Source organism: Aspergillus undulatus, assembly GCF_047715775.1.
Source record: "Aspergillus undulatus strain CBS 261.88 unplaced genomic scaffold BDV17scaffold_34, whole genome shotgun sequence".
Classification (NCBI taxonomy): Eukaryota; Fungi; Ascomycota; class Eurotiomycetes; order Eurotiales; family Aspergillaceae; genus Aspergillus; species Aspergillus undulatus.
Window position 1 is genome coordinate 46,951 of NW_027396638.1, and position 24,326 is coordinate 71,276.

Below are 24,326 nucleotides of genomic sequence, written 5' to 3' on the forward strand. Positions count from 1 at the left end.
CGGCGAGCAGCGATGAAGAAGGCTCATCATGAGTGTCCGCGATAGGCGCGAAAATGGGTTAGCGTGATAAGCGCAATCTAGCCTCCCCGCCCCGTTATGTAAGCAGTCCCAGATTTTTGGCGGGAAAGACAAAAAAAAGTTCAAGAGATCTACGACTCTACGAACACCAGAAAAGGGTCGGACTTTCGATTTTCTATCCGTTCTTTGGTCCGGGAGTCTGTCAAGATGTCTAGTACAATCGAAGCGCCTCGGCAGTTCAGCCAGCCCTCGAGGAAAGGCAAGAAAGCCTGGAGAAAAAATGTGGATGTTACGGAGGTGCAGGAGGGCCTCCGTCTGTTGAAGGATGAAGAAATCAAAGGGTACGATCTTCCATGTTTGCTTCCGGCTCCCGTTATATTGGTACTAATTCCAGCAGAGGTGTCTTATCAGAGAAACCCTCCGAGGAACTATTCATTATCGACAAAAAAGGCTCGTCGGAACTCCGCGACACACACCGCAAACAGAACAAGAAGCTCCTCAAAGCAGATGAGATTCTCGCACAACGATCCGCAATCAACTCGGTAGACACGCGGAAGCGTGCGAACTCAAAAGTCACCGACGGTGTCATCGAGCCGAAAACCAAGAAGCACAAGGGTGATTGGGTTAGCCGCAAAGAATGGGATCGCTTGAAGCAGGTCGCAAAGGAGGGAAACCCTATGGAAAAGCCCGCCGATGGCGGTTTATACGATCCTTGGGCTGATGAGACTGATCCGACACCGTATGATGACCCTCAGTTCGATTATCTGGAGAAGCCGAAGCCGAAGGTGGCTCCTGACACCTTGAAGCGGGCTCCTATCTCGCTTGCTGCCAACGGAAAAGCGGTTCCCGCTGTGCGGGCACCAACCGCTGGTACGAGTTACAACCCGACTTTCGAAGAGTGGGACGAATTGCTGCAGGAACAAGGACAGAAGGCCGTCGAAGAGGAGAAGAAGCGATTAGAGGAAGAACGCAATGAACAAGAGCGCCAGCGTCTGATCGAAGAAGGCAAGAATGACGATGGCGAGGCCAAATCAGATGATGAGAGCGCATGGGAAGGATTCGAGAGCGAGTATGAAAAGCCAGAATGGCTCAACAAGAAGCGTCCCGAGCGAAAGACGAAAGCACAGCGGAACAAGATCAAGCGACGGAAGGAAGCCGAGAGGCAGGCTAAGTGGTGGGCGCAGCAGAAGAAGAAAGAGGACCAAGTTGCTCAAGCCAAGGCTATCTCAGAGCGTCTCAAGCAACAAGATCTCGAGCGTGTGGACAGCGATGCGGACGACTCCGATGAGGGCGATGACACCAAGTTGCGCCGAAGGCCTCTAGGAAAGCTAAGGTATGCCCCCCACGCCAAACTGCCTGTTCAGCTCCATTTACTGACTTTACCAGGGCTCCTGAGAAGCCGACAGAGGTCGTCCTACCGGACGAACTGCAAGATTCTCTGCGTCTGCTGAAGCCAGAGGGTAATCTCCTCGACGATAGATTCCGGACGCTCATCGTCCAGGGTAAGCTGGAGGCGCGCAAACCGGTCTCGCAGCCCAAAAAAGCCAAGCGGGAAGTTACGGAGAAATGGGCCTACAAAGACTTCAAGGTGCCTGGTTTATGATTGCATACGTTTACCGTGTACTCTGTAATACTCTTAGATATCACATTTCCATATGCGCTCTGGATAAAAGTCACCAATTCATTCTTGATGTAATGTATCCATCACCTTCAACTCAAGAAACTAATATAGTAATGACAATCTAACTCTTTCATCGCTCTCGAACCCCGATTCAATACTCCGGAGTACATCCATCGATGAGGGTGGGTCAAGCCTCGGCGCCTGGAACCAAAAATTTAGGGCGGAGCGGAGTGAGACCCGCAAACATGAATTTCTCCCTGCTTTTCTCCGGAGCCCAGCCAGCCAGGTTGACCATGCACTTGCGAACCCGATTCCAATAACACCCAGATAACATTGGAATGGAACTAAAATCGCTCTCCAGCAATTGGAAAAAGCTGCAGGAGACCTTGAAGAAGAAGGACGCCTCCGCAGCGACAACCACCGCCTCCCCGCCGAAACGCAAACGGTGTGATCGCGAAGATCAAAAGGATGATAGTGTGAAGAAGAGGAAGACTACAAGTACTGTCATTGGATCAGCGAAGGGAAAAGGGAAAGCGAGTCGGAATATACAGACGCAAATACAGACTGAAAAGTCATACACTGCGAAGAGACGGAAGAGGATGTCGGAGGGACAAGCGGAGGGAGGTCAAACTGCTTCCCAGTACGCGACTACTGCGATAAGCTCGAAGGATAATGAGGGGCGCTCGCCAACGTCAGTTTCTCATTCCCGCAATATCTTAGTTTCTCTAGCGTACTTCTGAGCACATTACTGACGATTGTGCAGCGCCGAGCTAGGCAAATACATCGCCATCGACTGCGAAATGGTCGGCGTCGGCCCAAACCCAGATAACGACTCTGCGCTTGCCCGGATCAGTCTCGTGAACTACAATGGCGACCAAGTATACGACTCATACGTACGACCGAAAGAGATGGTCACAGACTGGCGAACATACGTTAGCGGGATACTCCCCAAGCACATGGTAGAAGCGCGGACGTTAGAACAAGTGCAGAAAGAGGTTGCGGAGATACTCGAGGGGCGGATCCTCGTGGGGCATGCTCTCCGGAATGATCTGGATGCACTTCTTCTCAGTCACCCGAAGCGGGATATCAGAGACACGAGCAAGCATCTTCCGTATCGGAAGATTGCTGGGGGAGGGTCACCGAGGTTGAAAATTCTGGCGTCGGAGTTTCTTGGGTTGAAGATTCAGGATGGGGCCCATTCTAGTGTGGAGGATGCGAAGGCTACAATGCTCTTGTATCGAAGGGATAAGGATGAGTTTGAGAAAGAGCATTTGAAGAAGTGGCCAGTTCGAGTAGCGCCGGAGAACAAGGAGAATGGAGGGGATGAGAAGAAGAAGAAGAAGAAGAAGAAGAAGAAGAAGAAGAAGACACGCAAGAGGTGAGGCGCTGTTGAATTGTCTTAGATATACCCCAGACTTTACGAGCTTGATGTATAGTTCTCAACATGAACATTGGTTATTACTGTGGCAAACCCAAAAGAAGGGTAGTTTGATATTCTGCCGTCTAATATATCTCTGTAGCTTCCATATTTCAGAGTATCTTAAAAGCAACGTGTACTAGTCTGCTGCTGCACTCGGATATTAAATCAAAACCAGTATCATTCCTTTAATTCGATCCAGGCCAAATTATCTATAACCTCATCCCGTAAGGTTGAAGACCGTCTTATCAAGCCCGCATGGACTTCGTTCGACACGTCACACGAGTACCTGGTAGGATGTTTCGTGCTACTCCTACTAACACCTGGATATGTTCTCCAGAAAAAGTTGAATTACATGAGCCATTTTAGGGCCTGAGTAGCTGAAACCTGTGATATACACATTCCCACCAAGCTGAGCTGTTGAACAGAATCACTCCCAATGATGGATTCATGAGAGCATTCTCGGGCACCGGTGGCCTAAAATGGACGTACATTCTTGAATAAGTACCGGCGGTCACCAACTGCCTGATAGATATCTCTTCAAGTTCTGGGAACTCGTGTCCTTGGTTAGTTGAGAGAAGATGTATCTTTCGAAGGTGATGACAAGTATCGCGAAGCGTTTTAAATGAAATTTTTGGGATCTTTTGGATCTTTCATTAAGCCTTGACGCAAAGCCTCATTAGCGAAGAACTAGAATAATCAAGCACTCTTTCTGTAAACAACATGTATTCGCTTGAAAAGTGTAGCGATGACTCTTATAAACTTCCAGTTCTTGCAGCCTTGGTGCTCAATCAGTACGAGACAAACGTCCAGTCATGTTGCGCCAAAGAACATTGGCTGATGGTAAGTGACTCGAGCGTTGACAGTGTCTTCATCAAACAATGCGTGTCCAATAACAGGTACCAGTCATGCTTACATCAACCGTCGAACGTGTGGACAGCGCGTTGGACATCATCCCGAAAGCCCGTACGCTCACAATTCAGGTGAAGAGACTTCATGCTCAACCTTGTGTTCTTAATGAGAGTAAGAGCAATTGAGATAACATCGGTGGGTGCTAGTACTTTCTGCGACTTGTCAGAAACCTTATGGGAATTCTTCTGGTAACCGCAACGAATCTCAAAAGTCGTGCAATTCATCAAGCATCCAAGGATACCCTGCCACTGTTGCGCTTGGAATTTATTAACAAAAAGAGACGCCTTCGTATAGCCGGTTACTGCCATCCAGTTTCCACAGATCGGGCATTCATCGTCAGACGGAGCGAGAAATTGCGACATCTCAAACCCTTTAGAAAGTTGTCTCCATCTGAGATCGCCAGTAAAATCTTGGTCATTCGGTTTCTTGAATGTGACTTTCTGAAAACGCGCCGCTAGCCTTGCAGCATCATTCAATGTCTGAAGGTTTTTCAGGGATCTCTTCGAGAGATCCGTATCGATCTCAATAGGAAATGCCGATGTGAAGTATCGAAACGTGCATTTGATACGTACTTGCATGTACGACGGAGAGTGCGGGCGCTGCAGTAATCTAGATAGGATGTTACTTGCTCAACCAATTCTGGAGGTAATTTATCGAAATCACCAGCTGAAAGCTGCCCCGCAACGGGTTTGCACGAGTAGCGCTGTATGTATCCTTTAGCGTAGCTCAGGAAATCATGACTGAAACCCATCATGAAGGTATAGAGTGTCGTCAAATAGAAGACAAGTTTCGACTCGACGGAAAATAACAGGACATGCACCTGGCGGATCTAATTTAGCATAAGTTTCTCATGGAGAAGGGGAAGCTTTTATGCTTTGGAAAAGAGGGGAGCCTTGAATAGTTTCATAGTTGCAAGCAACCGAGACAAGGCTTCATTATGCAGTTGGAGTATTGACCCAGATATTTGTTGACCGACTGATCCAAAAGAAGTCCTGTATCAGTACAGAATACATCTTTGATAAAGGCAGAGAAGACCGGCCCTTTCGTCTATCAGCTTTGACCCCAGTGGACAAGGCATCTTTGTATTATAAGTGGAGGTGGGAGAGTGATGCGTGTCGTTTGTGCCAGGTCTTGTTGCGCCAGGTCTTGGCATCCCGCTCCTCCCACTTTACGCGGTCAACGTGTCGCGTCTTCTCCGCATTCAACCAATTCCCAGGCCGCCAAACCTACAAGAAACACCATAACCTCTCAATCGGAGCGCCTTCTGAGCTCATGCCTAAAGTGAGCCAACTGCTGCCCAATTGACATCCTTTTCACTAAATTTGTGTTTCAATAAACCACAATGTTCGCTATTCAGGCTCAACAACAACCCCCCAAAACCAAGGACAACGAGTCATTGGGCAATTGCACGCCGAATATCCTCCCCTGTCGAATCCACCACGATGGCCCTGTGAAGTCACTAGACCGATACTGGACGCCTACAGTGGACGAGAAAGGTGAGCATACGCTTCTCTAAGGTAATCGGTCCCACCTACTAACTGGCCACAAGACAAAGATCTCCAGACGGCATACTTTCGCGGCCGGAAACTGCGAGGTCGGCGCGTCCATATTCCAGAGGGATATGAGGGTGAGTTGCATGCCGTTCTTAGTGCATGCTGAGTGCTTTCGCTGACCATATCAACAGGGGTTGTGGCCACGCATACGGATCGTGAAATGCCATCAGCTAGGAAGAATGAGGTCGTGGGCGAGGAAAGTGAGAAGGATGAGCCGGTCAAGATATTGGAAAAGCAAGCTACGTTCGGCGACTACGTGGTATGGGGACATGAGGCAGTTCCAGCTGCTGATGATTCATTTGTCAAGGGCGTGGAAGAGTGGGTAAAGTTCGCTGAGGCTGTAAGTGATCTGCTTTCTCCGTGAGCGTCTTGCGACTAACTGCAGGATTAGATGCATACTGAGATTGGCGCGAAGAAGTCGACGTGAATGAGTTGGCTGGGACTTGTCCTGTGCTTGCATAATACACCCGAACCGCATGAAGCGAATCTCAATCTCCTGGCGCCGAGGAGGTATTCAAGCGGCGAGCCCTGTCTAGGGAAGCTCGTCGTACATAGAGATGAGAAAGACCATCGGTGAGCGACTCTCCGCCAGGGGGAACTCTCCGCGTTAGGGCGGGCTTCAAGCCCTTAAACATTCAGGCTCCAGCTACCCATTCCTATCTGGGCCGCAATTGATTAGGAGTATACGGGGACTATTGACTACCTTTCCCTCGCTGGCATGTGTTTGCTATACTCTGGTTCGGGTACAACCCCATTATCAATATCCAACGCAAGAGACTATCTCTTTATATAGACTCAGACCGATCCATTACTTAAAACCAGGCCCCAATAATGCTCGTTCTGATCTAGCCCACGGCGATAAGGACATAGATGGGTAATGGTATCTGGACATCCAAAAACATAATTTGGACATCTAGCCTTGGCGCGCTATAGCCTGTTAGGACTAGTTTAGCGTCAGAAAAGGCTTGGCATTTCTGGCGCTATAAAAAGGAGGTATTATTCTAATTTTTATCGCTGATTCCGGAAACTTTAACTGTTTAATAGCCCTGTAGGCATCTTACTGGCTTGCGGCTACTATTTGACCTTTTTCTGCAATCTATATAGCCTGTTTACAGCCTTATTACCTTTATAAAGCAGTATAACAGCCTCCGCGATGAATTTATAGCCTCCAAGTACCTCCATGCCCTTCCTGAGATCTTGAATAACACAGTTAAACCAATTTATATAGAGAGTCATATGGTACGGGTTGTACCTAAGGTTATCTTATACTAAAGAGCTGCAAGAAGTAGGTTAGGAGCTAGTACTAATTGAGAAGCGGTCAGACTTGATGTCCAAATTACGTTTGTGGTCCAGATACCATCACCCGACATAGATAAGCTTGACCGCCCTAGTTATTCTGCCACAAATTCCCAAGTTTCGCAACCCAACTTGAACATTCCCATAGCCCTGCTCTTCATTTACCAATCATGGGGTCTAACAGTAGCGAGAAAATTGCACCTGAAGCTCTGATCTCGAAGTTTGAGATTAGCAGACTCCTAAAGCAGGGTGCGTCGGTCCCCAAACAACAAACGACAAACCCCGCAACAAACCCCTCCGCACGCAACACCGAGCCCAAACACTAACAACACTTTTTCAGACCAGAATGGCCGTCGCATCGTCCTTCTCGGGTCTATAGACGGCCAACAAGGCATCCTCACCGCCGAACGAGCCGCATTCGCTACCGAGTCTCTCGCCGTCCTAAAGGCCTTCCACTCCTCAATAACGCGCGTAAACAACCTCGGGGACAATGACATCTACCGCTGGTACCTCGCATCTTCAGGGATAGATGCTGACGGACACCCATCGCACGATCTCAAGCTCAACGTCATCTGGCCGTGCACGGAGCAACACGTCAAGAAGTACTCGAACCAGGTGCTGCGCATGGTGACCGAGACACCGGAGATCTACCGCGACTACATCCGACCTTACATGCAGGCTAAAAGGGAAGAAGGAAGATTGAACTGGGTGTTTAATATCCTGGAGGGGCGCACAGAGCAGGAGGATGTTATACTGCGCGACGACGAGCATGGTGCTGAAGATGCGTTCCTCATGCTGCCTGATTTGAACTGGGACCGAAAGACGATGGGGTCATTGCATCTTCTGGCGCTTGTGCAGAGACGAGATATTTGGAGCTTAAGAGATCTGAAAAAGAAGCATGTGCCTTGGTTGAAGTATCTTCAGAAACGCGTGCTCGAGGGAACGGTCAAAATGTATCCGGATCTCGAGGAGGACCAGTTGAAGCTTTATGTTCATTGTGAGTTTCTTTTGTCTTCAGGTATGTGGTATCTGCTAACGCGCCCCAGACCAACCGACGTACTACCATTTTCACATCCACATTGTCAATGTCATGCTTGAGGCGGGCGCTACGCAGGCTACCGGGAAGGCATTTGGACTGGAGAACCTCATTTCCCAGCTGGAGACTCTGTCGGGAGATAAAGAGGCAAGCATGGCGGATGTCAGCTTGACTTACTACCTGGGGGAGGCGAGCGAGCTATGGACGGATATCTATGCCCCTTTGAAGCAGGGAGCGAAGCCGTAAAGAACAATTAGATAGATACCTATGAATGATGACAAATGAATGATCATATTGGCATTTACCTTTCGGCGTTGGTAACTGTAGTATAGTGGAAGTGTCTCCGCCTCCGTTGACCCCGCAACACCACTTTCTCCCCTCATTCGACTCAACTCTCCAACATCAACACCACGCTTGAACCACCGCTTCAAACACCCATCTCACTGCATCTCTGACACCAAGTACTCCCAATCCATCTAAACAAGTGTTCCACCAATATGGCCGAAAACGCAGACGTCCCCAAAAACAATAAGGCCTTCGTGCCCCTCGGTACGCTTCCGATCTTCATCCCAACCACCGCTAAACTAACTATTATACAGAAAACAATCCCGAAGTAATGTCCCACCTAGTCCACCAACTCGGCCTCCCCCCCTCCCTCGGCTTCACAGACGTATTCTCCCTCGACGAGCCGGACCTCCTCGCTTTAGTCCCCCGCCCCTCGCACGCTCTCCTCCTCGTCTTCCCCGTCTCAAAAACCTACGAAGCCTCGCGCCTAGCTGAAGACAGTAATCTCCCCGAATACACAGGGTCCGGACCAACCGAACCCGTCATGTGGTTCAAGCAAACGATCCGGAATGCATGCGGGCTAATAGGCCTTTTACATGCAGTGGCGAATGGCGAGGCGAGGAGGCATATCATGCCGGGTTCGGATCTGGAGAATCTACTGAAGGAGGCGGAGGGGCTTGAGCCGATACAGAGGGCGGATTTGTTGTATGAGAGTAAAGCGTTGGAAAGTGCGCACGCGGATGCGGCGAAGTTGGGCGATACGAAGGCTCCGGGGGCTGATGATGATGTGGATTTGCACTTTGTGGCGTTTGTTAAGGGGGGTGATGGAAAGCTTTGGGAGCTTGATGGAAGGAGACGTGGGCCCTTGGAGAGGGGGATTCTGGGGCCTGATGAGGATGCGCTGAGTGAGAGGGCGTTGCAGTTGGGTGTTCGTAGGTTCTTGGATGTTGAGAGTAAGGGTGGGAATCCGGATTCGAGGTTTAGTCTTGTTAGTTTGGGGAGTGTTTTTGATTGATTGATCAACTTCTCTTTTTGGCTCTCATTGACTGATGGGCTTTAGGTAGTTGATTTCTTGTGGTGTATGAACTAGATCTGGATCCTGCTAGATTTCAAATGCGGTACCAATCCGTGACATGATGGCCATAAGTAGTTCAGGGCTTATCTCCGGCTCATAAACGGTAAAGAGTAAGTTTTGTACAGATATCTAGGTCAACTATCACCACCAACATCAACCCACCATCCTTCCGAGTTAAACTTAAGAACCTCATTGCCAACAGCCCACCAACCCGCAGTCAAGTTCCTCGCAAACACCTCAAGTGCTGAATAACGCACCGGTTCACCAGTCGTAGCCGCAGCACTACCTCCAGGACGAGACTGCGTGAAGAAGACCCTCTCAAACACTTCCTTCAGATTCGGCTTTCGAGAATGCACATCCGTGACAGCGGCGATGACTCTTCGCAGGACATCACTCTCGTCGTTTCCACCGGCAGCCTTGACATGAGCAGCGCCGTCTCCAAGACTGATCCCAGACCCAAGCTCAGGCCCACTCCACCCCCTCTTCCCAATAACAAGCATCTCATACGGCTTCCGCCACACACCGTCGATTGGTGTAACGGGTTGCCCGTACGCAGTCGTCTTAACCCAGATCCACTCTTCGAAGACGGAAAACCCGGCCGCTTTAAGAGACGCGTATGCGACGTCTCTCGATTTAGCGGAGTTGGTGGTCCATATAGCGGTGATGGAGAGGTTAGAGCCAGAACCAGAATTATTTTTTAAATGTGCTGATGCTGGTTTGTGTGAATGGACCGCAAGCACAGAGCGTATATACCCCGCAAGCAGCTCACTCTCGGAATAAGTCTGTGTCTTGTAGTGCTTACTGCGCTGGACGGATTTATTCGCCCATGGCGGGTCGAGAACTATCAAGTTGAACTTTTGATCTGGTGGGAGGTGTGGAATGGGGCTTGGATTGCCACATCGGTGTAACGGCGCGGACAATATTGGGAGATTGCTTAGGATGAAGTTCGATAGAGGTGGTATGTAGAAAACCTGGGGGCGGCCTTGGTTCTCAGCGGTAGCACCAGGGTCAATCTCAGGGTCAGTGGAATCGGCTTTCAGCCCCTGGCCGGTAAGCGTTTTGATTGAGAATAGTTTGCGAATATCAACGATTGCCGGTTCTCGAGATGTGTTCTTCACAGCGTTGTTGGTTAGCAGGACTTCATCTTCGAATCTGTTCCTGCCCGGGGACAGAATTATCGGTGCTTGAATCAGATTCTGGGTCTGATCGTATTCATCGATTTTGAGGCCAAGCCCGCGGTGGGAGTCCTGTATCCCGAAGTATGCGCTATGGAGCTGGCTCTCTTCCTCGTGATTGTGGCTGCCATGGGTATGCTTGTTCATCCGGGCAGCCTTCCTTTCCTCGGATAAAATCTCTTGTATTCGTCTTTTCTTCTTCCTCATTCCGGGGACTATACCAGCTACCCATGTAGCGTGCTCTTTCTCATTCTGATGGTCATGTTCCTGGTCGTGTTTCTGGCCGTGATCACCATCACCTTCAACTTTGTTGGGGCCAAAACTGGGTTGATGCTCATCCTCTTCAAGCTCTCTAGAATCTGAATATGGGAAAATATGTCTGTGAAAACACCACGTTCTATCAGGAGCCTGGGAAAGACTCTCCTTGATCTCATTCAAGGCCTCCGATACAATAGGCTCGATCTTCTCATAAAGCTTTCTTTCCGACATTGGGATTCGCGCAAGGACTTTCGCCCGTTTAGCCGGTGTCTTTGGCTCGGGTTGAGCTGCGTATGGCTCTATTCTTGGTAGACACGAAAGTAGGTGCCTCCTTTTTGGGTTTGGTCTGGCTACCGAACTGTTTTGGGGTGTTGTGACGGCATTAGATGTATCTGATTTTGACTCTGGCAGTTCCTGCGCTAGAGCAATTGATGTGGGGATATCGATTAGGAAGACTGTTGAAGAGGGGTTTTGGTAGAGGATTGAGGAGTTTTGTGTCATTACTCCCGATCCAACTTCCGTTGGCTGTTTGAGAAGGAGGTTGTGAAGTTGAAGTTGGAGTTTCGTGGCGGGAAGAAATCTAATGTGTCTATATGCTACCACAAATGTCACTGAACAAACATCACCAGTAAACTACCACAATTATTGGTGGATTTCTAATATTGAGAAAATAATGATGAAATACTTGAAGTAAATAAGCTTTCCAGATTTCTAGTAACTTTATCAAGTCTATTCACGTCCATGAAGTCAGCCCCTTTACACATTACTATCGTCCAAGCGTCAACCGCACCTATACTATACCCCCAGCCCATGTCTAGAGAAGCAAAGCGTACTGTTTGTCCCTCCAAACCCAAAGCTGTTCGTCAGCGCAACATCAATACGTCGTTCCTGGGCCTGATTCGGCGCGTAGTTACAGTCGAAACCATCCGCCAAACGGTCCAAATTAATGGTAGGCGGCATCACATTCTAAGAGGCAAAGTTAGCTGAATTTTTGACGACAAAATCGAGACAATGCGGGCAAACCTCATGTATTGCAAGAACGGTGAAGAGAGCTTCAATGGCTCCTGCTCCCCCGAGTAGGTGCCCTATAGCTCCCTTTGTGCTGCTGATGTTCACGTCCGCCGCTTGCTGTTTACCTCCAGGGCCAAGGAGGAACGCTTTTATTGCGGCATTCTCGGCCGCATCGCCGACAATCGTCGAGGTTGCATGGGCGTTAACATAGTCGACAGTCGATGGCTCAAAGTTAGCGTTCTTCAAAGCTTTCTTCATCGCTAGTAGAGCTCCTCCGCCATCTTCCTTTGGGGCGGTCATATGGTAGGCGTCGCCTGAACAGCCGTAGCCTTTCAGCTCTGCGTAGATACGAGCGCCTCTCGCTTTGGCGTGCTCTAGCTCCTAGGACAAATGAGGTCAGCTCCATGGTCTGTTGCAAGCTCCAGGTGTGGTACCTCTAGAATCACCATCGCTGCACCTTCGCCCATCACAAAGCCTTCACGGTCTGCGTCGAAAGGCCGCGATGACTTTTCAGGTCGATCGTTGAAGCTCGTTGCTAGACTCCGCGCCCTTGCGAAGCCTCCAACTGCAAGCGGATGCACGCAAGACTCTGCCCCTCCAGCAAGCATCACATCTGCATCTCCGCAAGCGATGAAACGAGCAGCATCGCCAATTGAATGGGCTCCGGTCGTACAAGCAGTGGTCGCCGCATGATTTGGGCCCATAAAGCCGTACTTCATGGATGTGTGCCCAGCTCCGAGATTGATCAAAAGTTTGGGCACAAACAGGGGAGAGACTTTTCGATATCCTCCTTTCTCATATGACACAACAGTGTCATAGATCTCATCAAAATTGCCGATTCCAGAGCCTAAACAGACACCAGTCGACTCTCGCTGTTCAACAGCTGTCGGTTTCCACCCCGCATCCTCCAGCGCCTCGTCTGAGGCGGCCAGAGCATACTGGGCAAATCGCGCCATCTTGCGCTCATCCTACTGCCATTAGCTTCATGAATCAGGATGCAACTTGCAATAGCAATTAACAAGCCAGTTGAGGCACCTACTTACATCTTGACTCACCCACTCCGACGCCGTCCATCGGCCCTCCGCACGAGGGCCACTCGGCACCACCGCGGCGATTTGACAAGGCAAGTCCGCAAACCTAGCATCGCGGTCCTTCACATTGACGATACCGCAATGACCATCTAACAGACGCTTCCAAGTTCGACGAACCCCTAGTATGAGCAGGACAGCTTAGTATACGCATACTATCCAAGCGAGAAGATAATGCACCAATGGCAAAACAGAAACATAATGCATGCTAAACAAGCCCAGCTCCAGCCGGGGTAGACTAAGTGAGGAGTAGAGTAGAGTACACTGTATAGCGTCGTATCGTGTGTAGCTACCTTCTTTGGAATCGCCAGCACACGGCGTCGCTGACCTTCCCCTTCGAGAAGTGGAGACTTTGGAGAAGACGCTGAGAGAAGGTTGAAGAATCGGCTGGTTCACCGTCTGACAGCCGAGTATGGCTGGTGTTTCCGGTGAAGTGTGTGATAGAGTAGATGAATAGATAGGTAGGGTGTCTTTGGAGAGATATCACAACGATATGGTAGAAAAGTAGATATCACTTACCCACCCCCAGGGGCGTCACCGCACCAAGACCAGTTACGACAACACGCCGCATGACATTTTGTTTTGTCCTCTGTTGATGCTGATACAAGCGTAGATTGTAGACAGATTTTGAGTATTTAATCGACTTCCGAGCAGGAACAGACAGGGTGCAGAGTGACAATGAAGCCTGTTCCTTAATGCTTCAACTGAAGAATCAAGACAGCCTGAAGAGGAAACTCTGAACGACGTCAGGCGACCAGGCATAAAGGCATGAAAATGACGCAATATCAGCCAATCGGCGGTGCTGCTGCTATCGATAAGAGATTGCATTACAGCCGGTGACGATACGGGTCTTTTTATTTTACGCTCCACTGCTTTCCATATATTCAGGCCCGTTGGAGGCTTCGCCTTCAGCTCTTTTCTTCTTCTCTTACTTGTTGCTGTTCATTCTTGATTCTTGTCTGTGGCCTGTGATATTGGTTACAGCTCATAATGAAGCTCATCTGCGCTGGATTGCTGGCGCTGGCTGCCACGGCTTCGGCCCATGCTCATCATGAGCATGAAGATATCCCGCAGCATGTGCGGGAGGAGCTGTTGGCGAAGTGGAATCAAGAGGTTAGTTGGCGCTTCAGTTCACATTGTATGAATGCATTGACTAACTAGCATTAGTGGTCCTTCTCCGGACACGCCAGCTTCGCGCACTTGAAGCCCGTCAAATGCCTCGTCGAGCCGGACGAGAGGTACGATATCGCCGTCATTGGTGCTCCCTTCGACACCGCGGTCAGTTACAGACCAGGTACGCCGGCCCATTCTGCTTGTCCTTCCTCAACTGCAGTATGTCTAACATAAGAACATAGGAGCTCGCTTCGGTCCGCGCGCAATCCGCGCCGCCAGCGCCCGCCAAATGGCCGGAACATCATACAACACCCGTGCAGGCATCAACCCCTACAGCTCCTGGGCAACGATCAAAGACTGCGGCGACATCCCCATCACGCCCTTCGACAACGGCCTCGCCGAGCGGCAGATGTACGAGGCCTTCCTGGAACTCGGCACCCGGACCCCCATCACCCCTGCATCCTCCGAGAAAGGAACGAAAGGAATTTCCGCAGGCAAGGCCAAAATCGTCGCACTAGGAGGCGACCACAGCGTTGCGCTCCCGGCCCTGCGCGCGCTCTACCAAATCTACCAGAAGCCCATTACAGTCCTGCACTTCGACGCGCACCTCGATACGTGGAACCCCGTGCGGTACTCGGCCTACTGGCAGTCTGAGCAGTCTGCGTTCAACCACGGCAGTTTCTTCCACAAGGCTAGTCGCGAGGGATTAATTTGTAACTCGACCTCTGCGCATGCCGGTCTCCGGACTCGTCTTACGGGCGTCGACGATAGCGATTATACCGCGCCCGGAACGCCCGAGCAGGGCTTCATGCGCGTGCATGCGGACGACATCGACGAGCTCGGTGGGCCCATGGGTATCGTCGATAAGATCATTGAGCGGATTGGACTAGACTTCGAACAGCCCGTTTACCTCTCCGTTGACATTGACGTCCTGGACCCCGCTACCGCGCCTGGAACTGGAACCCCCGAGCCCGGTGGCTGGACAACGCGCGAGTTTATCCGTATCCTGCGCGGTCTGGAGAAGCTGAATGTTGTCGGCGCGGATATCGTGGAGGTTTCGCCGAGCTATGATAACAAGGGCGAGACTACGGCGCTTGCGGCGGCGCAGGTTGCGTTTGAGATTATCACTAGTATGGTTAAGGCTGGTGCTGGGGAGGACCTCGGTGGTTGGTATGGTAGGAAGGAAGAGGTTGTGACGGAGCTTGAGGTTGAGGTTGAGGAGGCTGAGACGGCGGAGTCGGTGCTAAAGGACGAACTGTAAATGAGATATGAGATATGTAGATATGTAGATAGATGATAATGAATCGATGTTGATTACGACGATTGGATTCTGAGCCAGTGAAGGGACGATGTCTTGCATAATTTCGCTTGCAGCTGTCAAACTATTCTAGATGGTACCATAGCTTCCTCAGAAACAACGGAGAGTAGGAATGCATTTGGAGGACCAGGGCTGGAAGTTGGGCATAATTGTATATAGCCACCATCAAAGATCGATCAAAAGTCAAGGACAGCAAAATGAACCAGGAGACTTAAACCTTCACATTGAAAAATGGATATATCTGTACTATCTACCCCACGTCTCAAAGATACAATGTTAACGATGTTAGTTAAAATGGCACAGTAAATGCAAGAAACGGGCATGACAATGACAGTACATTGAGAAGAGCATAAGATAATAAAATATATCGAACCAGAGCCAACCAAAACAGGACGCCTCGACTTCCAACGCCAACTTCAGACGATGAGAGCTGTTATGAAAGGAGTGAAAATAGAGTAGACAGGGAATGGATGGAAGGCGACAGCGGAAGAAGCGCAGGGGGGGATATCGGGTAATGTGATAGGGCTAGATTTCAGAGGAACAATAGGCGTAATGTATGTGGTGTATGATGTGAACAGAACAGGCGGGCCATAGAATCAACTGGTGCGAGAAAAAACGCTGCTCGTTCATATAATGTTTTCATAGCAGCGCTCAAAAGTGTATGGATAACGATGGGCCGTGAGAGGCAGGTAGCGAATGGGCTAGAACCCTACATAACAACCATTATGCAGAACCCCATCCACGCATAGTAACATAAACTCCGTTTAAGGATCGACCAACCCCAGAGGGCTGAGTGTTCGTATAGTGCGCGTCCGGATCGAGCTTCAACTTTCTCAACCACCCTGATACCATGCGATGCGAAAGTCACCAAGGTTGTAAACAGGGGGCCCGATTCATTTACTATAATAGACATTCGTCCGTTCCACTGTATGCGGTGCTTATTTAAAGCAGAACGCACCTCGACCGCTTCTTGGGGGCCGGTTCAAGCGCGGCAACAATAGCCTGGAGTAAGAGGTCAGTTAGTTGTGCCGTTCAAAGGCCTGCGGAAATGAGACGCACCTCGTCAAAAACGTCTTTGAGCTTGTACTGGGTCAAAGCGGAACATTCGACATATTTCACAGCGCCCAGATCCTTGGCCATACGGTCACCATCCTCTTTGCGAATCGGTTGCATCTTCTGCCGGGCGAGCTTCTCGCGAACCGCGGCGTCATCGCGGAGATCGACTTGTGTTCCGACGATGAGGCAAGGGACACCAGGGCAGTGATGGTGAACCTCGGGGAACCACTTCTCGCGGACGTTCTCGAAAGATGCGGGGGAAGTCACGGAGAAACAGACAAGGAAAACATCTGTCTGCGGGTAAGAAAGGGGACGAAGTCGATCGTAATCCTCTTGACCGGCGGTATCGAACAAACCCAAGGTGTAGGGCTCATCGCCGATCCTATTGAATACCCCGCGATCAGTAAAGCTCATAAAGACAGCTGTGGGGTATGTAGGCTCTGAGCATCGGGCATCAGAACGGCCGAAGTAGATGTCTTCCCCATCGCAAGCCGTGGAAAGAGCGAACGGCGACAGAGGGCTTGCAGAAGTCGGGGTCGACGTCGGCGAAAGTATAAATGTCACTTACATGACAGTCACGGCATAGTTATCAAATACGGTAGGCACATATTCTGAAGGGAACTTGTTCGTTGTGTATGAGATCAGGAGACAGGTTTTGCCGACAGCACCATCACCGACCACGACACATCTGTGGAAATGGAACCCGGGATGTTAGCAAATAGCTGATAAGAAAAGAGCGACGGTTGATACGGCTCAAAAAGGGGTGGAGAAATAGATGCGATTCGAAAAGGAACAGGATATAGTCAAAGCTTGAGCTATAGAGAGCAAGAACGTACTTAATAGTAGCTACAACCATCTTGGAAATCCGAGCGAATCTGATGCTCCGGGAAAGCGGATGGTTCGAGGTTGTCTAGACCCGAGACAAGTAGGATAGGAGACAGGAGCGGTGAATGGGAGGGAGGGGAGGAGGGATCGGTCGCAGGGACGGGATCGAGGCGGACCGGAAATGAAGAAGGAGGAAGTTCAGAACTTCAGGCAGGCGATAAAGGGGATATCAATGAGGAGGAGCCGCTAGAACTGACAGAGGTTGGGGTGCGGTGAATGATGCTGTCGGTGGTGAAAGAACGGAGGGCCAGCCAATGTGGGAGGGTCGAGGCGGAGAAGACGGTTATTGCCTGTTGAAAGCTGCTGGAACGCACGGTTAGCCTAGTCTCTGGCCGAGCCTTTTTTTTGTTCATCCGTTTGTTATCACAATCAACAATCCCGGTAGCTCAGTTTTCTTTCATGAGGTGCAGTTTAGCTCAGAATCCTGCGCCTTCCAGAACACTCGAAAATTGGCGAAGATCTGGGGGGTACAGAGTAGACAAAGCCATCAAGCAAAATTATGACAGCCCGCAGCAGCTGTCTCACGTTCTGAAGATGGCTTGATTGGAATTAAACAGCAAGATGATAATATCCGCAGAGAAAAAGCAATGCGAGCGACAATGCGGCACGACTGCGACAACTCACCTAAACCAAACCACGTCCGAGCCGGCGTGACCTGCTCGGGATTTCTGACTCGAAGATAATTTCCGATTCTCTTTGCTGTCTGATACTGATGGGATCCGTCTTGGAGTTGCAAATAGTTGACGATCGGGGAAAATTCGATGAGTTTCTCACAAGGAGGGGTAGACTAGTAGCAGAAGGTGGGAGAGGTGGGAAAGCCGCGACACCAGCAACAAAGGGACGATCTCCGATGCGTTTCAAGGAGGCAAACTAGCAGACGAGCTGTCAAAGTTGATCTGAAGAGCCTCTTGACCGTACAGAATCGATGGGTGCGATCAAAGGAGGGAATGTTCACGATGCACGAGACAGACAATAGTCAGAGATGGAGAGAGGAAGGAAGGTGAGGTGAAGGGAGGGGGCGAACAAAGCTGCAGGACTACGTCTAGTCAACCTAAGACCAAGCAACACTTCTTCAAACCAGCTCTAGCAAAGTCAGACACATTCTCGCCTTCTCTCCAATCCTGGGTATTGCACTCTCGTTCGTCCAATGGTTTTCGGCCCGAGTGGTTGTCATATTCGAGGTGTCTCAAATGCCCTGTGAGTCGCTCGTCTACGCGCCGGGGAGGCAGCCATGATACATTCTCTAAAGGGAGTCACATCCTATTGAGCCCGCCTGTCCAATTCATCCTCCCCCCTCAGGACCATTTGCGTCGCAGTGCTGTCTCGCGGCGCCTTTGGGAGCCAGGAAGCTGTATCCGTCAAGTCTCACACCCCTCCATCTGTCTGGGGTTGCAATGGCCGTCGTCTGATATGCCAGGGCTCCATACCCTCCATTGCTTGGCTCTCTGTGGGTCCGAAGAGCAGAGTAAAAGCCTCACCATCGATCGACCTGAGAACCGACACACTTCACAATATATCTGGTCTATTCGTTTTTTTGCCATCTATATAGACTGTGTAGATAAATTGTCCCGCCTAAAGCGGGGACTCGCCGTTATCCATGATAGTTGAAATCGTAAAGAATAAAGTCACCCGTGCGCCGAGATAATGCTTTTCGTAACGACATGCAGTAAGAACGCTGAGATAGGAAATTTATGTGCATGCGGGCGTTATTTTCGAGCCTCAACTCTAAGTAGCTCAAGCTCGGCATTGGAATCCCCAGAAGGCCTATTTCTCAATCATATCCATGAGACACAACCACGAAAATGGATCATGAGACTGCGACGTGGAACTGAAAATTCTCTACTATAATGCAAGCCAGCCGGCCCCACCGACACTCGTGGTTGTATGCACAGCAAGCCCGGAAGCGTAATAGTCACCGCATATTACGACTTGGAAGCATCGCATTTTCTAGGTTCGCTTTGCCCGTTCTCCTGATTCAGATTCGTCTCTTTGCGGACTTCTCTGGCGCTCGTTTGATTCGTTCATCTACTCCAATTAGCTCAATAATACGTCGCTGGAGGCGATGAGGCTTACCTTGTCTAGCCTGTAGTTGGACATGAGAAGGCTCAGCGGAACCAAGGGCAGAGTGGCTAGAAGAGCCAATACCAATAGCTTGTTCATCGTTTCTTGATATGAGCGGTTAATGGCATTCCGCACTGGAGTCCCCATCTCGTAAGACAGGGCCTTTGTCAATTTTCCAAAGATCGCTCCGGCCTCGGACTTGTGCTCGTCAGGGAGATAAAGGCTAAGTTTGCGCGGGATGTTGTGAGTCCAGACAGCTCCGGAGATAGCAGCACCGACTGCGCCACCCATCTCCATTGATGTGAGGAACATTGCCGTGGCGGCGGCAACTTCTTGATGGCTGGCCGACGCTTGAACACCCAACTGTACAGGCACATTGAGAAGCCCGCCTCCCGCGCCCACAATGATTTGTGTTCCCAAGACTTGTAGCGGCGAGCTTCCTTCCCTACGATACAGCAGCATCAAGAGCAAGCCCGTCATGTAGATCACACAGCCAATAGTCACAAATACACGGTAGCGACGTGTGTATTTGATGAGGATTGACACGCCAAACGCGGCGATGGTTGACGTAAATGCAAAAGTCTGAGTAACACGGCCAGCAGTAGCAACATCGTATCCTTGCACGACTTGCAAATAGGAGTAGAGATATGGCTGAACCGAGAAGTAAAAGGCCACTGGGTTTCGTTAGTTATCAATTCGACAAGGCAGGTTCTAGTGTCAAGGATCCGGGACGTACTGAAGTAGAAGAATGCCAAAGAGCAGCCAGCGAGAGCCGTGCGCTGTTTGAGAAGATGAAGGGATAAGAGTGGCTTAGGCGCAAGCTTCTTTGAGGTTTCCCAGAAGGGCAAGAATATAAGACAAACGACCCCCACCGAAATCATTCCGATGATACCGTTGTTTTTCCAACCATTTTTAGAGTTTGCGGCAAGCGTAAGAGGGACAAGAATCAATGTCACTGCCGTGGAAAGCAGGGTCAACCCGCCAATGTCAAGGTCATACCAAGTGCGGCGGACTACTGCGACGAATCCGCGCCGGTGATGAGGCCTTTCTTTGATCAGGTTCAATCGTTTGGCCTTCCGTTGATTAAGCAACAATGAGAGAGCCAGAGGAAGAAACGAGGCGGGCAGGATAATCGACCACATCCCGTAACCCCAGCGCCATGAGGTGTTTTCCAGCACTGCATCGGCGATTGTGGGTCCGATCCAAACCGTTACAAGAAATGGCAATTCCGGAAGAAGGGCCAGAAGTGCCCTATTGAGAAGGCTACTGCTGTCGGCGATAAAAACCTGTTGAAGAATTTGCAGCCCCGTCGACCCAGCGGCGTAGAAGATCTGGGCGGAGGCGTAGGTCTGAACGTTCGAGGACGCAGCCATCTGAATATAACCAAGAACGTATATCAATATGCTGATACAGAATGCTTCGAAGCGACCAAAAACGTCGGCTATCTTAGCCATCGGTGGTTTGACCACAGCTGTAGAAACCAGGTTAGTCACGGGTCTTGAAAGCCATACTTGGTATACTGACCATTAACAACATTCTGTACGACAAGAACTGTCGAAATCAAAGAATGTTTACTGAATGCGCTCGTCGCATAAGCGGAGAGTGACATAACAGTCTGGCCCTCCAGCGAAGTACAAAAGGCCATGAGAAAGATGCTTGCAGCCAAGTCAGACTAAACCGATGTAACCAACCCTCTGGTGACAATGTATAGACTCACCTAATATAAGCTATGACCAGGGATCGGGTTGTCCATGTGAGGTTGATCGCCTCTATTTTCCTCACACCCTCTTGGATCGAATCGACTGATGTTACCGCACTACTCCCATCATCGCTCACATATCCGTCCGTTGTAAGGAGATGCTCTTCCTCGGCTTCCGTATCTCGTCTCATATCGTCGTTGAACGTTCCATATGTTGCGGCTGTTTCGGGTTCAAGCAAGGGCATTTCGAGGCGGCTGAAAGTGGTAGAGAGAATCGGTAGGCACTGAGCTTGATTCGAGGAAGGTCCATTTATTGGTATAGCTGGCCGGTATTGATCGTCGGCTTTGGGGAGGAAGTATAAGCGGGGTGGGCGCAGGGCGAGAAGGTCGAGCAAACGAAGTCGGGTACAGGAGAAGAGACGCACAAGTCAGATACTCAACGGCAGTGCAAGGCTATAAGTCTGGGATCTGAGCCAGCCAGATCCACCTGAAAAGGAAAAAGGAAATAGAATAGCCAGCGGAAAGGGGTATCTTAGTGGATGAGAGGAGAAAAAGCAATTGTCCGCGCGCCGGACGGAAAGCACGAAATAAGGCACTCAAGCTGACGGTGAGGATTCAAGTGCCGAGAACGCATGAGTGCACTAACTGGGCGAGTGCTAAGATGCGGCGAGACAAGTAGCGAGGAACCAGGCAGCTGTACACAGGCATGCGAGGGCCCAAAGGTCTCCTTGTCCTACAAGAAACTGGACTCCTGTGGGCTTGAACTTGTAGCGTCCAACACGGCGGATCCACGATCGTCAAGCAACACTTATGCAAGTCGATGTTTAGGCGACCGGGATCAGCCTATGGGCTTGACGCTCGAGGCTAAGTTGGTCTTGAATATATCAAAATCGACCAACAGCTGGGTGTAAAGAAGCTGGCAGCGGGGCGGCTCAGGTAGATGGTCCAAATGTCAACGAACTCGAGCGTTAACCGTGAGGGGCACATTGATGATTTGGCATCTCGCAAGCACGTGGAACACAACGCCGGCCGAGTTGCCCTCCTTGTGGCTTTGAAAGTCCAGGGGAATGCAGGGCGCAGCTCGGAGGACGCGGTTGTGACTTGGAGAGGGTCGTGGTGATGAGGCGGAGAGTGAGTGGCAAAACAGTGCGAGCCCCGATACAGTGGGGAGACGGCAGAACGGCAAGCCCAAGAGAGCCTGAAGGGGCCAAGTTACGGCCCTGGCGAATTCTGGATACATACGGCTACTGCCGACCACTACACGTGATCTATAGGTACTAATGATCGAGTACTACGACTCGAACAACGAGGACTCATACCCATGCCACCTCGTCAACCCGAGTCGATGATTCACAGGAATTATACTCGGGTGCTTGAGCAGTTCTGATTTGACAAGTACTCCTTGTGCGACGCACTCCCGCAAGACACCCGCAGTTCTTGGAGCCTGCATGGGCAGCGAACTAAAATCGCTAGTGGCACAGTATTACCCGTGTTAAGTGGGCGGAAAGAATCAGATACGATAAGATCAGCTGGCGTGATGTCGGAGCCTCGGAGGCCATCGGACCAAGCAACTCTAACATCTATTGTTGATACGGTTATTTTGGCTTTGACTCCCAACGTCTACACCGTCATTCTCCTTTCAAAACAAAATTAAGCAAAATGGGACAACGGGATATCGGGACGGGTGACTCAGAGATCGGAGATCATGCCTGCCCGACGATCCCTTGCAGAGGAGCTCAGAGCTCACAGGGCAGTACTCGTCATATGCCTTCCAGATTCATAGCGCTTGACTAGAATGGTATTACGCGATGGGAATGGGATGGTCTTTTCCAGCGCCAACTACGGCAACGGCCATGATCAGCCTTGATCATTCGTGATCGAATACCCACTCTCGTCTCGTATTGTCCCGCTAACCTCCGGCATTCCATCGGTCAAAGGGCCAAAAATCGTTACGTAGCTATGGCCGGGAGGTGAGGGCTGACTTCTGAATCAAGGTACGATGCGGAGAAATACCCCTCGAAGACGTTCGCATTTTCAATGAAGGTGCTAATAATAACAGCAGGGCCTTGATGATAAGATCCTTTCCCCGGTAATAATTGATTGATTCATGCACAAAGGATCAATCGCGGATCAGATAATCGTTTCCTGCAGAAGGAGTCAAGTGCTGCCGCCTAGATACTATCTCCTGCCGCGAAAGCCGCTATGAAGATCCATCTCCAGCCTTGCCTTCCCCTCTTTTCCAGTTTCCACTGGATCGCGACTCCACTTCTCCATTCACCGTATCCAACTTTGACTTCCGGGTCGTTGGGCAGGATTTATACTATCGACGTATTATAGGAGTCTAGACTTGTTGTCTCTTATCTTAATTCAGCAAAGAAGGTAGCCACTCATTTTGTAAGCCATTGGTCCTTCATTTCCAAACAGTTTGACGTAGCCTCTAGTTGTAGTGCCGCTTTCTACGGAGTATCAAACCGTCAGGCGGGAGTTCTACTACTAGGACAACCCGGGCACACTGGAAACATAGATGACTAATATGGTAACATGAAAAGTTTTGGAGACACTGGATATATCTCAGTTAAGCAAAGCTCCCTTTGTCTGGAAACAATATTCACCCATCCATTACTTGAAGTCTGGTCTTAACTTCATGACGACGCGATGTTTCAGCATCTAGGATATTACAACCCCTCAAAAAGCACCACATCTAGTCGCAATATACCTCAACTAGATAGCAATGTATCCAACCGGCCCCGAAGCGAAGCAGCTATTTGTTCGCTGAATCCGTGGCGTCGATGATCTCCGAAGCGAAATGCACGATCAGATCTCCTCCCTCGCTCGACGGCCTCGCCGCATAGAAACCGATCCAGGCATCAGCGACATCCTCCTCAGCAAATACCCAAGTCACTTCTCGGATAGGTGACTTCGAGACTCCCTCGACCAGGTAGATCCACAGACTGTCGTCGGGTTCTCGAACGACCTCCAGTGTTGCTCCCGCGCCGCCCGAAGGAACTGGAAGCAAGCTCCAGTCTGCCCAACGGTCTCTTGTCACCGTACTTAGGTGAGGCTTGCCATGGGTGAGCTCGATACCAGTCTTCACCCACTTGCGACTTCCATCGGCGCGGTTGAGAACGAGAATCAGTCCGCCTTGATCATATTTCTGGCTCCAATGGGCGGAGAATGCGACTCGAGCGCGCTTGAACGTATCTAGCGAGATGGATTTGTACAGAATGGGAGCATTGAACCGCTCGGTGGAGGGTGGCTTGGCCCATACATCAGTCGACGCGGGGGCTTTGATCGTGAATTCTGCGGGGAGAGCTCCGTTGCCGGGGACCTGATCGTTCGAGTTTGCGAACTTGAATCCTCCCATTGTGGCTGCGGTTGTTCTGGGTTTAGCTGCAACGATTGATGGAAAGGGATCGATGTGTGATTTTTATGGGCTTTATCAATGAGGG

General features: G+C 50.3%; 11 protein-coding genes across 11 annotated transcripts; 5 read left to right on the forward strand and 6 right to left on the reverse strand.

Moving 5' to 3' along the window:
• Positions 1-225: 225 nt before the first annotated feature.
• On the forward strand, positions 226-3,021 carry BDV17DRAFT_282637 (uncharacterized protein; the record flags this gene model as incomplete). The annotated part of the gene is made up of 5 exons (XM_073760234.1): positions 226-359; positions 416-1,351; positions 1,405-1,613; positions 1,967-2,330; positions 2,403-3,021. 5 exons carry the CDS (start codon positions 226-228, stop codon positions 3,019-3,021), a joined length of 2,262 nt encoding a protein of 753 aa, XP_073614205.1.
• An 874-nt stretch (positions 3,022-3,895) lies between these two features.
• On the reverse strand, positions 3,896-5,044 carry BDV17DRAFT_266712 (uncharacterized protein). The gene has a single exon (XM_073758303.1). The coding sequence runs from the start codon at positions 4,720-4,722 to the stop codon at positions 4,459-4,461; it is 264 nt and encodes an 87-aa protein (XP_073614206.1). The 5' UTR covers positions 4,723-5,044; the 3' UTR covers positions 3,896-4,458.
• Positions 5,045-5,186: 142 nt separating this feature from the next.
• Positions 5,187-6,343, forward strand: BDV17DRAFT_266714 (ribonuclease H2 subunit C). Its single transcript, XM_073758304.1, has 4 exons — positions 5,187-5,464; positions 5,518-5,595; positions 5,653-5,861; positions 5,913-6,343. Exons 1-4 carry the CDS (start codon positions 5,311-5,313, stop codon positions 5,946-5,948), a joined length of 477 nt encoding a protein of 158 aa, XP_073614207.1. The 5' UTR covers positions 5,187-5,310; the 3' UTR covers positions 5,949-6,343.
• Positions 6,344-6,905: 562 nt separating this feature from the next.
• Positions 6,906-8,145, forward strand: BDV17DRAFT_266717 (putative mRNA decapping hydrolase). Its single transcript, XM_073758305.1, has 3 exons — positions 6,906-7,066; positions 7,158-7,814; positions 7,864-8,145. Exons 1-3 carry the CDS (start codon positions 6,988-6,990, stop codon positions 8,097-8,099), a joined length of 972 nt encoding a protein of 323 aa, XP_073614208.1. The 5' UTR covers positions 6,906-6,987; the 3' UTR covers positions 8,100-8,145.
• Positions 8,146-8,203: 58 nt separating this feature from the next.
• Positions 8,204-9,332, forward strand: BDV17DRAFT_266719 (ubiquitin carboxyl-terminal hydrolase). Its single transcript, XM_073758306.1, has 2 exons — positions 8,204-8,402; positions 8,453-9,332. Exons 1-2 carry the CDS (start codon positions 8,351-8,353, stop codon positions 9,151-9,153), a joined length of 753 nt encoding a protein of 250 aa, XP_073614209.1. The 5' UTR covers positions 8,204-8,350; the 3' UTR covers positions 9,154-9,332.
• BDV17DRAFT_126506 (MT-A70 family) lies at positions 9,295-11,134 on the reverse strand. Its single transcript, XM_073754078.1, has one exon. It carries the CDS (start codon positions 10,875-10,877, stop codon positions 9,348-9,350), a length of 1,530 nt encoding a protein of 509 aa, XP_073614210.1. The 5' UTR covers positions 10,878-11,134; the 3' UTR covers positions 9,295-9,347.
• A 253-nt stretch (positions 11,135-11,387) lies between these two features.
• BDV17DRAFT_266723 (putative beta-ketoacyl synthase (Cem1)) lies at positions 11,388-13,451 on the reverse strand. Its single transcript, XM_073758307.1, has 5 exons — positions 13,265-13,451; positions 12,701-12,867; positions 12,092-12,625; positions 11,670-12,038; positions 11,388-11,612 (listed from the first exon to the last, which is right to left on the reverse strand). The coding sequence occupies exons 1-5, from the start codon at positions 13,314-13,316 to the stop codon at positions 11,442-11,444; spliced, it is 1,293 nt and encodes a 430-aa protein (XP_073614211.1). The 5' UTR covers positions 13,317-13,451; the 3' UTR covers positions 11,388-11,441.
• Positions 13,452-13,532: 81 nt separating this feature from the next.
• BDV17DRAFT_126522 (agmatinase) lies at positions 13,533-15,178 on the forward strand. Its single transcript, XM_073754079.1, has 3 exons — positions 13,533-13,858; positions 13,913-14,039; positions 14,101-15,178. The coding sequence occupies exons 1-3, from the start codon at positions 13,736-13,738 to the stop codon at positions 15,117-15,119; spliced, it is 1,269 nt and encodes a 422-aa protein (XP_073614212.1). The 5' UTR covers positions 13,533-13,735; the 3' UTR covers positions 15,120-15,178.
• A 609-nt stretch (positions 15,179-15,787) lies between these two features.
• On the reverse strand, positions 15,788-17,298 carry cdc42 (Rho family GTPase CDC42). The gene is made up of 4 exons (XM_073754081.1): positions 17,069-17,298; positions 16,801-16,920; positions 16,236-16,614; positions 15,788-16,178 (listed from the first exon to the last, which is right to left on the reverse strand). The coding sequence occupies exons 1-4, from the start codon at positions 17,086-17,088 to the stop codon at positions 16,119-16,121; spliced, it is 579 nt and encodes a 192-aa protein (XP_073614213.1). The 5' UTR covers positions 17,089-17,298; the 3' UTR covers positions 15,788-16,118.
• Positions 17,299-18,894: 1,596 nt separating this feature from the next.
• On the reverse strand, positions 18,895-21,315 carry mirC (siderochrome-iron transporter MirC). The gene is made up of 5 exons (XM_073754080.1): positions 20,896-21,315; positions 20,703-20,833; positions 19,915-20,649; positions 19,191-19,852; positions 18,895-19,142 (listed from the first exon to the last, which is right to left on the reverse strand). The coding sequence occupies exons 1-5, from the start codon at positions 21,120-21,122 to the stop codon at positions 19,065-19,067; spliced, it is 1,833 nt and encodes a 610-aa protein (XP_073614214.1). The 5' UTR covers positions 21,123-21,315; the 3' UTR covers positions 18,895-19,064.
• Positions 21,316-23,638: 2,323 nt separating this feature from the next.
• BDV17DRAFT_292603 (uncharacterized protein) lies at positions 23,639-24,241 on the reverse strand (the record flags this gene model as incomplete). The annotated part of the gene is made up of 1 exon (XM_073762407.1): positions 23,639-24,241. The coding sequence occupies one exon, from the start codon at positions 24,239-24,241 to the stop codon at positions 23,639-23,641; it is 603 nt and encodes a 200-aa protein (XP_073614215.1).
• Between the last annotated feature and the right edge of the window lie 85 nt (positions 24,242-24,326).

Excerpts from the sequence above, each read along its gene's own strand:
- BDV17DRAFT_266712 (XM_073758303.1), bottom strand. The coding sequence starts at position 4,722 with ATGATGGGTTTCAGTCATGATTTCCTGAGCTACGCTAAAGGATACATA.
- BDV17DRAFT_266714 (XM_073758304.1), top strand. The coding sequence starts at position 5,311 with ATGTTCGCTATTCAGGCTCAACAACAACCCCCCAAAACCAAGGACAAC. Across the intron at positions 5,465-5,517 it reads GCCTACAGTGGACGAGAAAG|ACAAAGATCTCCAGACGGCA; the intron begins GTGAGCATACGC and ends ACTGGCCACAAG. Across the intron at positions 5,862-5,912 it reads GGGTAAAGTTCGCTGAGGCT|ATGCATACTGAGATTGGCGC; the intron begins GTAAGTGATCTG and ends CTGCAGGATTAG.
- BDV17DRAFT_266717 (XM_073758305.1), top strand. The coding sequence starts at position 6,988 with ATGGGGTCTAACAGTAGCGAGAAAATTGCACCTGAAGCTCTGATCTCG. Across the intron at positions 7,067-7,157 it reads TAGCAGACTCCTAAAGCAGG|ACCAGAATGGCCGTCGCATC; the intron begins GTGCGTCGGTCC and ends ACACTTTTTCAG. Across the intron at positions 7,815-7,863 it reads GTTGAAGCTTTATGTTCATT|ACCAACCGACGTACTACCAT; the intron begins GTGAGTTTCTTT and ends AACGCGCCCCAG.
- BDV17DRAFT_266719 (XM_073758306.1), top strand. The coding sequence starts at position 8,351 with ATGGCCGAAAACGCAGACGTCCCCAAAAACAATAAGGCCTTCGTGCCC. Across the intron at positions 8,403-8,452 it reads TAAGGCCTTCGTGCCCCTCG|AAAACAATCCCGAAGTAATG; the intron begins GTACGCTTCCGA and ends ACTATTATACAG.
- BDV17DRAFT_126506 (XM_073754078.1), bottom strand. The coding sequence starts at position 10,877 with ATGTCGGAAAGAAAGCTTTATGAGAAGATCGAGCCTATTGTATCGGAG.
- BDV17DRAFT_266723 (XM_073758307.1), bottom strand. The coding sequence starts at position 13,316 with ATGCGGCGTGTTGTCGTAACTGGTCTTGGTGCGGTGACGCCCCTGGGG. Across the intron at positions 12,868-13,264 it reads GGTGACGCCCCTGGGGGTGG|GGGTTCGTCGAACTTGGAAG; the intron begins GTAAGTGATATC and ends TGCTCATACTAG. Across the intron at positions 12,626-12,700 it reads CGGAGTGGGTGAGTCAAGAT|GATGAGCGCAAGATGGCGCG; the intron begins GTAAGTAGGTGC and ends TAATGGCAGTAG.
- BDV17DRAFT_126522 (XM_073754079.1), top strand. The coding sequence starts at position 13,736 with ATGAAGCTCATCTGCGCTGGATTGCTGGCGCTGGCTGCCACGGCTTCG. Across the intron at positions 13,859-13,912 it reads TGGCGAAGTGGAATCAAGAG|TGGTCCTTCTCCGGACACGC; the intron begins GTTAGTTGGCGC and ends AACTAGCATTAG. Across the intron at positions 14,040-14,100 it reads CGCGGTCAGTTACAGACCAG|GAGCTCGCTTCGGTCCGCGC; the intron begins GTACGCCGGCCC and ends ATAAGAACATAG.
- cdc42 (XM_073754081.1), bottom strand. The coding sequence starts at position 17,088 with ATGGTTGTAGCTACTATTAA. Across the intron at positions 16,921-17,068 it reads ATGGTTGTAGCTACTATTAA|ATGTGTCGTGGTCGGTGATG; the intron begins GTACGTTCTTGC and ends CCATTTCCACAG. Across the intron at positions 16,179-16,235 it reads TCAAAGACGTTTTTGACGAG|GCTATTGTTGCCGCGCTTGA; the intron begins GTGCGTCTCATT and ends CTCTTACTCCAG.
- mirC (XM_073754080.1), bottom strand. The coding sequence starts at position 21,122 with ATGCCCTTGCTTGAACCCGAAACAGCCGCAACATATGGAACGTTCAAC. Across the intron at positions 19,853-19,914 it reads TTTGGCATTCTTCTACTTCA|TGGCCTTTTACTTCTCGGTT; the intron begins GTACGTCCCGGA and ends AACGAAACCCAG. Across the intron at positions 19,143-19,190 it reads CCAACTACAGGCTAGACAAG|ATGAACGAATCAAACGAGCG; the intron begins GTAAGCCTCATC and ends TAATTGGAGTAG.